The sequence below is a fragment of the Platalea leucorodia genome, assembly GCF_965183815.1.
Source record: "Platalea leucorodia genome assembly, chromosome: 21".
NCBI lineage: Eukaryota > Metazoa > Chordata > Aves > Pelecaniformes > Threskiornithidae > Platalea > Platalea leucorodia.
This window is the reverse complement of record NC_138843.1, coordinates 666,354-678,585: the sequence shown is the minus strand read 5'-3', so window position 1 is coordinate 678,585 and position 12,232 is coordinate 666,354. Positions and strand designations below refer to the sequence as shown.

The window sequence follows — 12,232 nt, the reverse complement described above, 5'->3', positions numbered from 1 at the left end:
ATGTGTGGAAGTCTGAGTCTGCTAGTGCCCAAGGGCTGGTTTTATACCCTGGGGCCAGCTGTACCCAGCAGCCAGGAAACCATGTGCGATGGCCTGATTGTGCTAATCAGAGCAGTGCAGCATCCTTGCAGGTCTATCTGCATCTCCGCTGCCCCGGCCTGCTCACATGCCCCATGTGCCCTGAGGCCATGATCGATGAGTGATAGAGCAGGACAGAAAGGCCAGGGCAGAGAGTGTGGGGTATGCCACAGCCCCAAAGCCTCAGGGGTGCTGAGGAGAGGTGTCCTAGGTTATTTTCGAGGTGTGATTTAGCATTTCTCCCGCAGTTTGGCTGCAGGACAAATCATGTCCACCTGCTTCAAAGCATGGTGTCTTTAAGCTCTGGCAATCAGGCTGCCTCATACTGTACCTTCAGTAGTTCATGCCACTTGCTCCTGGGGTTGGTCAGGTCACTTTATGCTTTGTTGACAAGTGCAATGACTGCAGTTGCTCTTTCCCCTCTATGGTTTCCCCTCTGCAGCTGGTCTGGCCACTGGCACATTTGTTCAAATGGGACCAGGGGAAGCCTGCATCTACCGTGCTCTGGATTCTCTGCTCTCTCCCTTCCCTGACCTGAAATTGCCTGCAAACCAGACTGCTATTGCTGTCTTCACCTTGCTCCTAGCAAAGTGTGATTTGGTTAAATGTTAAACTGAGTACCAGTCCTGCTACACTTGTCCCTTCCTGGCCTTGTGGTCCTGAACAGAAACCACCATTGGGCTGCCCCAGGTGACCCTGTTTCAAAGAGGTGACCAAATATTTGTGTCAAGGGCACGGACCTGGGGCTCCAGACACCTGCGTTCTTCCTATTCCTGGCTCTCACACTGCCTTAGCTGGCGGCTGTCCGCACTTTCCCTCTGATCTTTGGGCCTCCAATTGCCTAAGTGTGTCCTGTGATGGTAGCTGAGATTGTCCTTTGTATGAAGAGCTGCCTAACTCTCAGGCTGCAAACGCAGAGGGAGCTGTGCCATACAGCCCTGTGTTGTTTAAAGTTGTCCTTCCTGTTTGCACTTCCTAGCCCTTATCTACCTTAATTTTCCCCGTTGCGAGGTTGTCCCAGTTTGCTGCATTATTTCTCGCTCCCTGGGGCTTGTCAGCATTTGTGTGCCCACAGTAAAGTGTAAATCTATTAGGATTCATGATGCGTGAAGTGTCCGCTCTGCTCAGGAGGGATTGCACGTTGCATACTGGAAGGACATCTTTTCCGTGCTCACAGACTTTTAACAACTCTTGACTCTGCTCCAGCACAAGAGCATCTGAGGGGCTGGGGACAGCCATAGCAGAGAGAGGCCATAGAGGAGAGGGCAGGGTGCTGCACTGGAGCCGTGCAGTTTCTCTGCTGCCATAAGGACAAAAGCTGTCATGAGAGCACAGCAAGGTTCTGCACACCTCCTGCACCCAGCCTCATCCCTCTTATTTTGAGTCTTGGTCAGGATTAAACCTTCCCTCAGATGTTCTCCAGAAATTTTCTCTGAGCCCTGAAGTCCAGCCCCTTCCCTTGCTTTGCCCCATTGGCACCAAAGTCTGGCTTAGGGGCAAACGGGCAGGCAATTGCCCGGCCACAGCCATTGCTCATTCCCAGAGGCTGTGCTTATGTGACAAGAGCCCAAGAGCATGGAAGTGCCACTGGCTTGTGTGAGCACTTGCAAGGTAGGGCAGCCAGGTCTCTGGCCAGCGTGCTAGTTGCTACAGCTGGAGCAGTGCTCTCCTCTCCTCTCATGCCCAGTAAAGCTGTGAGCAGCTGCTAGCCATTCTTAAGCAAAGCAGCTACTCCAAAACACCTTCCTCTACTACACAGATGAACAATTTGCTATTGAAAGGATGGGAAGAGCTGGGGAGGTAGGGGCTAATGCCTCCTTTTAATCCCTGGTGTACTTTCAATCTGGTTCACCTAGGCAGGAATCCTCCTGGAAGCTCTGGCTGAGCTCACTACAGATTCTCTGCAGGCATCTGGTTTAAATAAGCTAATTTGGGCTTGTAACTGCAGCCAGGAACTGACGAAAAACCACAACAGACAAAGGCAATGGAACAATTAGCACTCTGAGGCTTCAATGCTGCCCCCTTCCTCCCCCCCCCCCCCCCCCCCCCCCCCCCCAAATCCTTGGTCCTGCTAAGGGAGATTTTTCGTTTAAACTCAGCTGTGCCTGCCCAAGACATGATACCAGCTTTGTTTCCTGCTGAGTGTGATTTCAGGTTAAAAAGCACATACAGCTCCAAGTCTCCCAGCAAAGGAGAGTGGATCAGGAGGAAGACCTGTCCTAAAAACACCTTTGGCATGCAGTAAGGGTGCTGCTTTGTGGCGGACGTGCCCTGTGCAGGCAGTGCTGCCGGGCCTGGCACAAGCATGGTGCTTGGGTGCTCTGCCCACAGTGTGCCCGGCGAGCTGGTGCTGGGTTGATTTTGCCATCTCAGATAAGATGCCCTCTGGCACCCTGCTCATGAGTCAGAGAGTCACAACACTCGTCTCTCCCAGCCCTTCCTCCCCTGTCTGCTTGGGCCAGTCCTCATTCTCAGCCGGGGCTGGAAGCTGGGGGACTCTGGGCAAGCTGGCAGCAGGGTTCCCATGCTGGGGGCACACGGGCAAGCTGACAGGGCAAGTGTCCCAGGAGGGCACCAGGGAGGCAGTGAGTCTGATCTGCCAGTTAGTCTGAATTTCTGGCAGGAGGGCATTCGAGGGAGAGCTGCAGTATGAGAATGTAAAACCCCTGAAACAGTTCCTGGAAATAAAATCAGAGTATGTGTGTACGTATAAACAAACCAACAGATAAATATATCCCTCTCTTCCTGCCCAGAGCAGTCTTCAGCACATCAGAAGAGTCACTGGGCTTGTGGTAGGGCTGTACTAACTTGGGCAGGGAGGTCTGGGAGCATGGGCTATCCTGCATGCTAGTCCTTGGCCATCATGGCTTTTGTTTGATCAAAACCATACTCCCAAATACAGGGCTCCCACTGCACTCCAATCCCTAGTTACTCTCTGTGAGCAGCAGCTCTCTCCATGAGTCTGTACCCTGCAATAACTTTGTGCAAAGGTCTTGCTTTCTCCTTGATCCCAGTGGTGCTGAGCTGAAAGCTCTGAGCTCAGGTGCCCAGGGCCATTTGAGTTTACTTATTGCTCTGTAACAGCTGGTGGGTCAGTGGTACCAGGGCCAGGCTATGCTGCAGACAGCAGAAACCAGACAGCAGTTCTCTGCCCCAAACTGCTTAGTACACTCATGTAAAACAAGCATGGAGGAGAAACAGCAGGTGGAGGAAGTGATGCACAGGATGGTAAGCAGCAGAGCTTGGAATAAATTTATGCTCTCCAGACACAATGCAGCAACACCAGCCCTGCTGCCAGTAAACGCATTGCCCCCACCCCAGCCAGGCAGCACTAACCGCAGGGAGGTGTGTTGCTTGTCCTTCCTCTACAGTGCTCAGATTAGGTTTCAAACCAGCCCAATTTCCTCCTAGTGGTGCTTGGAACCACACCCCTGCCAGCTCCCCCTTGCGCAGGCATCACCCTGCTGTTTACACTGAGCCCTCCCTGGCCCATTTCCTGGGTGAAGACTGGTTCCTCCCTGCCATCCCTGCATGAACATGGGAAGAAACAGCGCTCAGCTGTGAGTCTGTGGTGACAAGTCTGGCATTGAGCTAGGCCCTGCCCCAGAGGGTGCAAAGCAGTGTTGATGAGCTCACATGAGGGATTTTATGGGTCCTGCACAGGGGATCCTAGGCCAGAGGCTCCAGCCAGGTCTCTGGAGCAGCCTCATGGCCTTGGTCATGCCACGCTGACCATGGCTGGCCCTGCCACACTGAGTGGGGGTAGCGGGAGCACCGTGCAGTTCCCTCCCTCCTGGGGATGTGTCTGCTCACTGGAGACAGTTACAGGGCAGAAGATGCTAGGGGAAAGCTGAGCTTGCCCCAGGCACAGTAGGAGAGCTGGTGCTGGGCAAGGCATTTGGAGACCAGGCACTGAGCTGATCCAGCTTCTCCAGCCCCTCTGAGCTACCTGGGCCAAAATCCAGCCCCAGGGAGGGGAGGGATTGCTTCTCTGTCAATTGCCAGTGGCTGTCAGGAGCTGCATGAAATGCCACACTGTAAAGCAGCAAGACTCAGGAGTCTGCATTTGTGGCATGCTCATTCTAGAGGGATGCTGAGGGACGAGTGCCTCCAAAGCTCCCATCCTACAGGCACTGAGCACTGGAAACGCTCAATGTCTTTCACTGCAGATCAGCCAAAAGGTCAAAATCTCAAATGTGTCGCAAAGGAGGGAAAGGCGTGACACAATGGGAGACAGAGTCTGGGCTGGCCCACTGATGATGTGTTTTATTGGGATGACTTCCAAGTAATTATTGTTTTTTTGTGGGGAGGTGGGAAGCAGCATTTTATGCAGCAGTTTGCTTTCTGTTTAATGTTTTTGCACTGAGGAAATGCAAGTTTCTAAAGAAAAGCCAGTTAAAGAAAAAAATCAACAAGACTTTGCCATTTAAGGTCATTAATGTGGTCTAAAGGAGGTGATCCTGAAGCTTTCTCTTTCATGTTCTTCTTTTCCTTCAAATCCAGAGATGCACTGCAGAGACTCTTTTCCTACAGAGACCCACCATCACTACCACCCAATTCAATGAACTGATGCCCAGGCACAACAACTGCGCCTGGGACAATTCTTTGAGCACTGTGAAGGGCCAGGTTTCCAGAGTTTGGTGTAAGCCCAAGTCAGAGGGGCCTTGCTGGCTCTTTCCAGCTCATCTGGGGCCAGAAGCATCCTGCCATGCCGGGGACTGGGAGGTATCACTGGAAGGATGACTGCCTGCTGCTGCACAGTAGAAGAGACCAAAGCTAGGAAATGCAACCAAGCCACTGCCAGGAGCGATCAGTCATTTTAAAACCAGCACAACTCCACCCTTCCTGGAGCAGAAAAACACCTGTGGGCGAATGGATGCCCTGGCTGATGTTGGGCTGTGCTGGGGCCACGCAGTGGGGACAGGATGGGTGGGTGGGGAGGTGGGGAGGGAGCCTTGTGGGACAAAGATGGGGATGCCAGTCGGCCATGAGCCAGCCTGGAGGTTGCATGGCTAGGCCCACCAGGCAGAGCTCTCCACAGAGCTTCACCCAGGGATTTTTTTAATCAGAATGTCTGAAAACTCAAGTTTTAATCAGGACTGTGCAGCAACACAGCAGGAAAACCTCAAGAGAAATCATCGATATTTTATCTTGCATTTGTAGCTTGCTGTTTTTCCCCCACGGCTGCTTGTGGCCCCCCACAATCTGGAGCTGAACGCCCTCCCAGGAGGAGGCAGTCTCAGGGCAGGAGTGACCAGGCATGCCACTGGCCACAAACCCAGGGAGCCGGGCTCCAGGCTGCTCCTGCCCTCCTTTTCTCTGGGCATCCCTGTCTGCAGACAAACTCTTCCCTCTGGGGCCAAGGTGCCTTCCTGTTGGCCTCGGTAGGAGCAGGCTGTGGAGGGTTCCAGGGCTTCTGCTGCTAAGGTGCCTCATCTCAGTGTCCTTGAACACCTGCTATGGCCACGACTCTGACAGAGGGTTCAGGGGGCTGCAGCTGACCCCCGTACCTCCCCTGGTCCTTCCAAGCCCAGCACTCAGCAGCTATCAGGCAGTTTCAAGTAGATTGTGGTCTTGATCTGAAGGAAAGAGATGACAAACGTTGCAGGATGGGGTGTCCCTCCCCCACCCCCCTTCATTTCAAAGAAAGAACATCTGAACTGAAACAGCAGCAAAGGAGAAGTACCAAGATAAAGCTCAGCCTAAGTCTGTGCAGATAGCAATAGGGAGCCGCTGCAGAACAACAGGAACTCTCCCTCGTGTGGGTGCCCAGCTGAAGGGGAGCCTCGTTTGCCCCCAGCCATGGAGGTGGGGACTCCTTGCCTTGGGTCTGGCAGCAGCAGCTCTGAGGGGGACGTGGGGCTGGATTTGTGCAGCCAGAGAGGTCCCGCTCTGCTGAGCTGATTGTATGGAGTGGAGGGGACCCAAGTCCTCCCAGGCCCCCCAGGCTATGGGACTGTGCCCTGACTTGCTGTGGAATAGGAGCAGTGTTTGAGGTGTGTGGTGACTTGCCATGAGGCAGGGAGCTCGGCAGGCTGTTGGGGGGCAGAAGTGGGAGGGTGCTGGAAGGGCAGCAGCAAGGGCTGGGACACAGCTCAGGCAGCTTCCCAGAGCCGGTCCCCCTCACCACGTGCTGTGAAACTGCAGCGTGCCTCACAGGTACCCAGTCTCCTCCGCTATGGAAAGGCCAAACAAGCCAGGTGCTAGGACAGAGCCAGGAACAAGGTTTTGTCTCACTGGAACAGCTCTTGACAAAATCATCAGCCCTGCCTTTTAGGCAGCACCTGATGTGCTTGTGAAAGGGGCATTAGAAAGAGCCTATGGTATTCTGCTGGTCCAGAGGACCTGGCACCCCATGGGTGAGTGCGTTGCGCTGTCCCAGCTGCTTATCTGCCTCAAGCCCTCCTGCCATCAAAAGCATTTGCCTCCCACTTGCCCCACACTCTCCACAGATCTCCCTGACAAAGAGCTCGTTCCTGTCAGATATCTCTTTCCTGAGACTGCTCACGTGCTGCCAGCTATTTGAGAAGCTACTTAGGGCCCCTGACAAGGCAAGTTTCTTCATCCTCTGATCTTTCAGGGACACCCCACCAGTTCTGTCCTAAGCAGACACATTAGCTGGGGGCTCACCCTGAAGCAAGAATAAAGCAGGGGTGATGTGCAAGGATCACATTGACCCTTTTGATTCCAGTGCTGTGCCGGGAGCATCTATCCAGCCCATTTGGGAGTGTGCTATTTCTGCTGAATGTGCAACCTTGCACTCCTCTTCTCTGGATTGCACTGCACTCATCGCCCAGCCTTCCTGCTGATTTCCGCTCCTTCAATCTTGGGCTCATCTGCTGACTTTATCAGCATGAATTTGTTTCCATGCTGCTGATAGAAAAGCCCAAAACACCAGTTGAAAGGGTGAATGTGGAGGATGGAGGCCTCAGCTTGTGATGAGAACCACTTGCTTGCACTTGACTTCCTGTAGCAGGAACCTCCTTTTCATTTTCCACTTGTCTATGCTGCAATCCAGGCCGGGATTTCTCCACTCATCAAGCAGTAGATGGACTCCCAGGACAACTCCCTGCTTGCCATGCTGATGGAAGAAATCACCGCTCTTTGCTCTCAACGTGGGGACCTCTCCATGGCTTTGTGCCAGTCTGGAGCGAGAACACAGGTGAAAGCAGAAAGCAGGGCACAGCTTCTGCTGTGATCCTGAGTTAAAAGGTGCTCTGTCTTTCTTTCTCTATGTCTCTTTGCAGCTGTTTTGGGTGGGGTCCATCCTGCACAGAAATGTGGTTGATGTTGTAACTTCCCTTTTTCCACTTTGGTAGGTAGAAGTCTCACTTATTTCGCACAAGGAGCCCTCCCCACTACCTACTCTGTGCTGGGCCTCAGACAAGTAGCTGGAGAGCACTGCTAGCTGCTGAATCTCCCTCCGGCAGCAAGAGCCTCGGGCCAGTCATGACAGGTGAGTCATAAGGCAAATTCAACAGCCGCGGCTGGGAATAGCACGTTGCAAGACTTTCTCTCCAGTCAAATTTTGCAGACGCAGGGAATAGGTCAATGATAGACATTAACATTACAATCATGTCAGGACTCGCAGGTTCTGGTCTCAGTGCCGGCCCCTTGCGCCTTCTGCAATGCCAGGCAAAAGGCAGCAGCTCTGTGCCTCTGTTTCCCTGTCTGTGACGTAGACAATGGGAAGATCCTGATGCATCTTTAGCAGGTGCTTGGAGAGCTGAAGGTGGAGGGTGCAGTGTCAGGGCACATGTAGGGCTTTGACCAGCTGGTTTCCTTTGAACTGGGTGGAGCTGAGCCCTAGCTTCAGACACAGGTGCCTGGACTTGCTGCACTGACAGGGCAGGACTTGGAAGAATGTGTCCTGAGAGATTGTCAGGAGCTGGGCCCACGAAGGAGCCCAGAGAGGTGAGAGCATGGAGCTTCCTCCTGGAGAAGGATGTGTCTGGGCATGGGTGGTGCACAGGGCAGCTGATGAAGAGGCAGTTGCTCTCTGCCAGGCTCAGGGGTGAATTTAACACCACAAAAGGCAAAGCACTTATTGTCTCAGGCTGTCTGGGTGCTCTTACTAGCACTTGGCTTTGTTCAGCCCAACAGACCCTAGCCATCAAGGTGGGAGGTGTTACCCCATTTGACCCAGCCTGCCCTGACTCAAAGAGGGGCCTGACACATTATTTCATTCATGTCCCACCTTCACAACCACACCAAAGCTGAGAATAGCCAGACCCTTACTGAGAAATGACAGCTGTTAGAAACGATGTCAGTACTCTAGCTCACAACAGGAAACTTTATTAAACAACAGGAAGCCCATCCTCATGCATGGACTTACAAAACACCTCACCTTCCTCTCCCCTTGCCCTTTCAGTGCCGCGGGGCTGGCAGACAGGGCTCTAACTCTCATCTCCACACTGCTGGGCTCAGAGCCAGTTCTTTGTGGCAGTCTCACAGTTGTCTCCAGCCCTCAAACTGCTCTTCTCCAAACCCCACCTCAACCCTTGCTCCATCGTGCATCCCTTGGCTGCTGACCTAGGCTCAGAAGATGGGTGGTCCAGAGCTGAGCTGGCTGGTGAATCGTTCCCTTCTGCTGGGCTCTGCTCAATATCCTGAGCTCAGACTTGACCTGCTCGACAGGAAAGGTTCCTGCCTGCAGCTGGCTGCCATGAGGAATGTGAACATCATCCTGCAGCACTACAACTTCACAGGCAAGCTGACCAACCGGCAGTCTGGGGATGAGGGTATGGGTCTCATCCGCACAACCTTTGCCATCATCAGCTGCATCATCATCCTGGAGAACCTGCTTGTGCTGATGGCCATCCTGCGGTGTCTGCGAGCCCGCCGCTGGGTCTACTCCTGCATTGCCAGCATCACCGTGAGTGACCTGCTTGCAGGGACTGCCTACCTTTCTAATCTCTGCCTCTCAGGCAAGAAGACCTTCCAGCTTTCACCTCAGCTCTGGTTCCTGCGGGAAGGCATCCTCTTCATCGCGCTGGCTGCCTCCACCTTCAGCTTGCTTGTGACTGCCATCGAGCGCTACAGTGCCATGGTAAGGCCAATTGCCGAGAATGAAGCCAGCAAGACCCTGCGCTTACGCAGCCTGATCATTTCCTGCTGGCTGCTGGCCTTCATCATTGGACTGCTTCCGCTGCTGGGCTGGAACTGTCTGTGCGACTTCAATGCCTGCTCTGTCCTCCTGCCTCTCTACTCCAAGAACTACATCCTTTTCTCCGTAGTCATGTTCAGCATCATCCTCCTGGGGATCATCGGCCTCTACATCTCCATCTTCCAGCTGGTCCAGGCCAGTTCTAAGCAAACTACTTCTCGGCACAGCCGCAAACGGTCCCTGCGCTTGCTCAAGACTGTGCTGATGATCCTGGGTGCCTTCATTATCTGCTGGAGCCCCCTATTCGTCCTGTTGCTCTTTGATGTCTTCTGTGACACGCAGACCTGCACACACCTCCACAGCCTGGACTGGACCTTGGCTTTGGCCATGGTTAACTCAGGCATTAACCCCATCATTTATTCCCTCCGGAGCGTGGAGGTGCGCCGTGCTGTGGGAAGCCTGCTGTGCTGCTGCTGTGTCAGGGTTGGGCTTTGCAAGCCTGGAAACTGCTTGGTCATCACAGACATCAACTCTGGCTCATCCACAGAGAGCTCCCTCCGATACCGGGAGAGCTTCCGCAGCTCTGTAGCACTGAACACCCGGCCCAGAGCACCTCTCTCCAGCAACTCCAGCATGATGAGCAATCTCCCCAGCCTCTGAGAGGCCATGGGGAGAGCAAGAGATGCCAGACAGCCCGCCAGGACCTCATGCTGCTGGTTGTGGCCTGGCAGAACTGTACCCTACATGCAGCTCAGGCTAACCAGGTGCAGTCCTACCCCAGCTGTTAACTGTGGCCAGGCTTTCCAGCCTCTTCAGACTGGGATGTTTCTTCAGTATGGGTACAGTATAGGGACAGGCATTGCTCCTAGGATGGGAGTGAAGGATATGGGCACATTTTGGGATAGATGCTCTGCTGAGACAACTGCTGTGCCTAGGTTATAAGTGGACCCTGCTCTGTGTGTGCATGTATATAGATGCTGTACCTGCCCAGATGAGGGTATTTTGCCCCAGGGCACAGGGAGGAATAGGGTGGGTATCCCCAACCAGACTGCTCCCCAACCCTTTGGGATCAGGCTGGGCTGGCAGTGCTGCCACTGCATGTTATGTAGGGCTGGAGGCAATACCTGAGTCTTCTCCTGCAGTTTACAGCCTTCTGGAACTGCTGTGATGGGCACAGCTGCTGGAAAGGATGCAGGCTTGATGTCTTGCCAGGGAGTCAAGAACAACTAGGTTTGCAAGTGCAAGTGTGTGCAGCTGTGGGGTAGCTCAGCGGCCCCTGGACAGGAACCAAGTGCCCACCTGTAGTGCGGCACAAACCAGCCACAGGATGGCAGAGGGCTGCAGCAACAGCCCAGTCACTCACCAGAGTGCAGAGGCAGAGGCACTGCTGGGCACTGCAGAGTGCTGTGACACTGCTTACAGCCTGGCAGCAAGAAGTAAGAGCCCTTCTGTGCCTCTGGGCATGGGGCTGCACCTTGCAGTGACAGCCCTGGCATCACCACGGGCAGAAGGAGGTACCCACAGTGACTGGGGAGTCTGGTGCCATCCTGCATGGCAGAGCTACCTGCTCCCACCTGGCTGAACCTCTCAGGTAACATATGCCTGTACAGCAGAGGGTTTGCAGCACTGTGGCCTCTCAGAGAGGTGGTCATGCTCTGGCAAATCTGCCAAGTTCTAAGGTCCCCACACAGGGGGAGGTGCCCACTGTGATGGGCACTAGAAGGTTGAGCAGCAGCTTCTAGATGGCTTTGCATTCTATTGTCTCTGGTGGGGTTTGGCTCACACCTGAGCAGAAGCAGCAGGAATTGTTTCCTCTTCTTTTTTTTGGGGCCAAAAAGGCTGCATCCTTCCAGAAACCTTTTTGAAAACAGTGTTTGCAACAGAGCAGATTTGCAAGAATCACTTCAGAAGCCTGGAACAGAGTCATCACCCAGCAAGAGCAGGGTGGAGCCTGCCCCAAGCCCTTCTGAAGTTCAGCACAGTTGGGGAAAGGAATGAGGGGGTCTGATCCTAGCATGTTTTCTCTAAGCGCTACCACATTTGGAGAAGGGGGTCGCCCATGCTCTGCCAGGGAAATGTTCTGAGGGTCTCCACTTCCCATGAACTGGGCAGCATCAACAGCAGAGAAGGTACCTAAGGAGCCCGGGCTGACAGCAGTCACATATGGATTCCCCCTGCTGCCCCAGGGCTGAGCACTGCTGCCCTGGCCTCTCTGAATACTGTGCCTTCTCTCCCCTGAGCTGGCAGGCCAGTGACAGCCTGGCTGCAGCCTCTGGCCCTGTCAGTTTGCTGGCTAGTATCTCTGAAGTGGCAGGAGAGATCCCAAGTTGCTGCAACTTCACCGGCAGGAAGCTTAAGAGGCTGCCAAGTTGTGCATGGACACAGCCCAGCTGGCAGCAGAAATGGATGTTTCCGTGGGCAGGCAGATAGGCATGCTGCATGAGGTTGGTGGGGGGAACTGCTCCCGGGGCAAGGTTGGCTGGGGCCAGCAGAGGCTTTTGCAGGGCTTGCAGACCTTTGCAGCAGGGCTGGCAGGGCTGGGGTTGTGACAGGGGTCAAGCAGCAGTAGCAGCTCCTAAGGAGCGGACAGAACATGCAGAACACCCACTAGCACAGGACGGGGAGGGGAGCGGGGGGCACAACGACACCCACATGCTGGGCCTGCATGTTACAGAAGTTCATTGGGGCCAGGCTTCATCTCTGGTACTGAGACGACTGTTCTGTGCTATGGAAAATGGCTGGCTCCGAAATAGACCCATTCCTGCCTGGGTCTGATAGAGACCTGGTGGTGCCCAGAAGGCACTGCCAGCTTGTGCCTCAGATTCTTGCTCTTCTATTCCCTAACCAAGTGAAAACTCATAGCAGCACCCAAATGCCTCCTCTCACCATGCAAGGAGGCCAAAGCCACCCAAGCACTGGGGACGAGAAGCTCCTGACGACTTAAAACCTGCTGTCCTGGCCCCTCAGCAGGAGGTGCTGAGCTTCCAGCCATTTATTTTGTAATAAATCTAGATAAAAAAGCTCCTGTTTGATTTGCTATGATTTCAT

The 12,232-nt window shown here is 54.0% G+C and overlaps 1 protein-coding gene across 2 annotated transcripts; it reads left to right on the top strand.

Annotated features, from left to right (window-relative positions):
• The first annotated feature begins 6,697 nt into the window (after positions 1 to 6,697).
• S1PR4 (sphingosine-1-phosphate receptor 4) lies at positions 6,698 to 12,151 on the top strand. Of its 2 annotated transcripts, none has more exons than XM_082330930.1 (3): positions 6,698 to 7,240; positions 7,398 to 7,534; positions 8,450 to 12,151. In XM_082330930.1, exon 3 carries the CDS (start codon positions 8,624 to 8,626, stop codon positions 9,842 to 9,844), a length of 1,221 nt encoding a protein of 406 aa, XP_082187056.1. In that variant the 5' UTR covers positions 6,698 to 7,240; positions 7,398 to 7,534; positions 8,450 to 8,623; the 3' UTR covers positions 9,845 to 12,151. The 2 variants fall into 2 exon arrangements, with proteins under 2 accessions (XP_082187056.1, XP_082187057.1); XM_082330931.1 differs by having other exon boundaries at positions 6,699 to 7,240; positions 8,716 to 12,151.
• The last annotated feature ends 81 nt before the right edge of the window (positions 12,152 to 12,232 follow it).

Bases quoted from the DNA above. Each gene is read 5' to 3' on its own strand.
- S1PR4 (XM_082330930.1), top strand. From the start codon at position 8,624: ATGGGTGGTCCAGAGCTGAGCTGGCTGGTGAATCGTTCCCTTCTGCTG.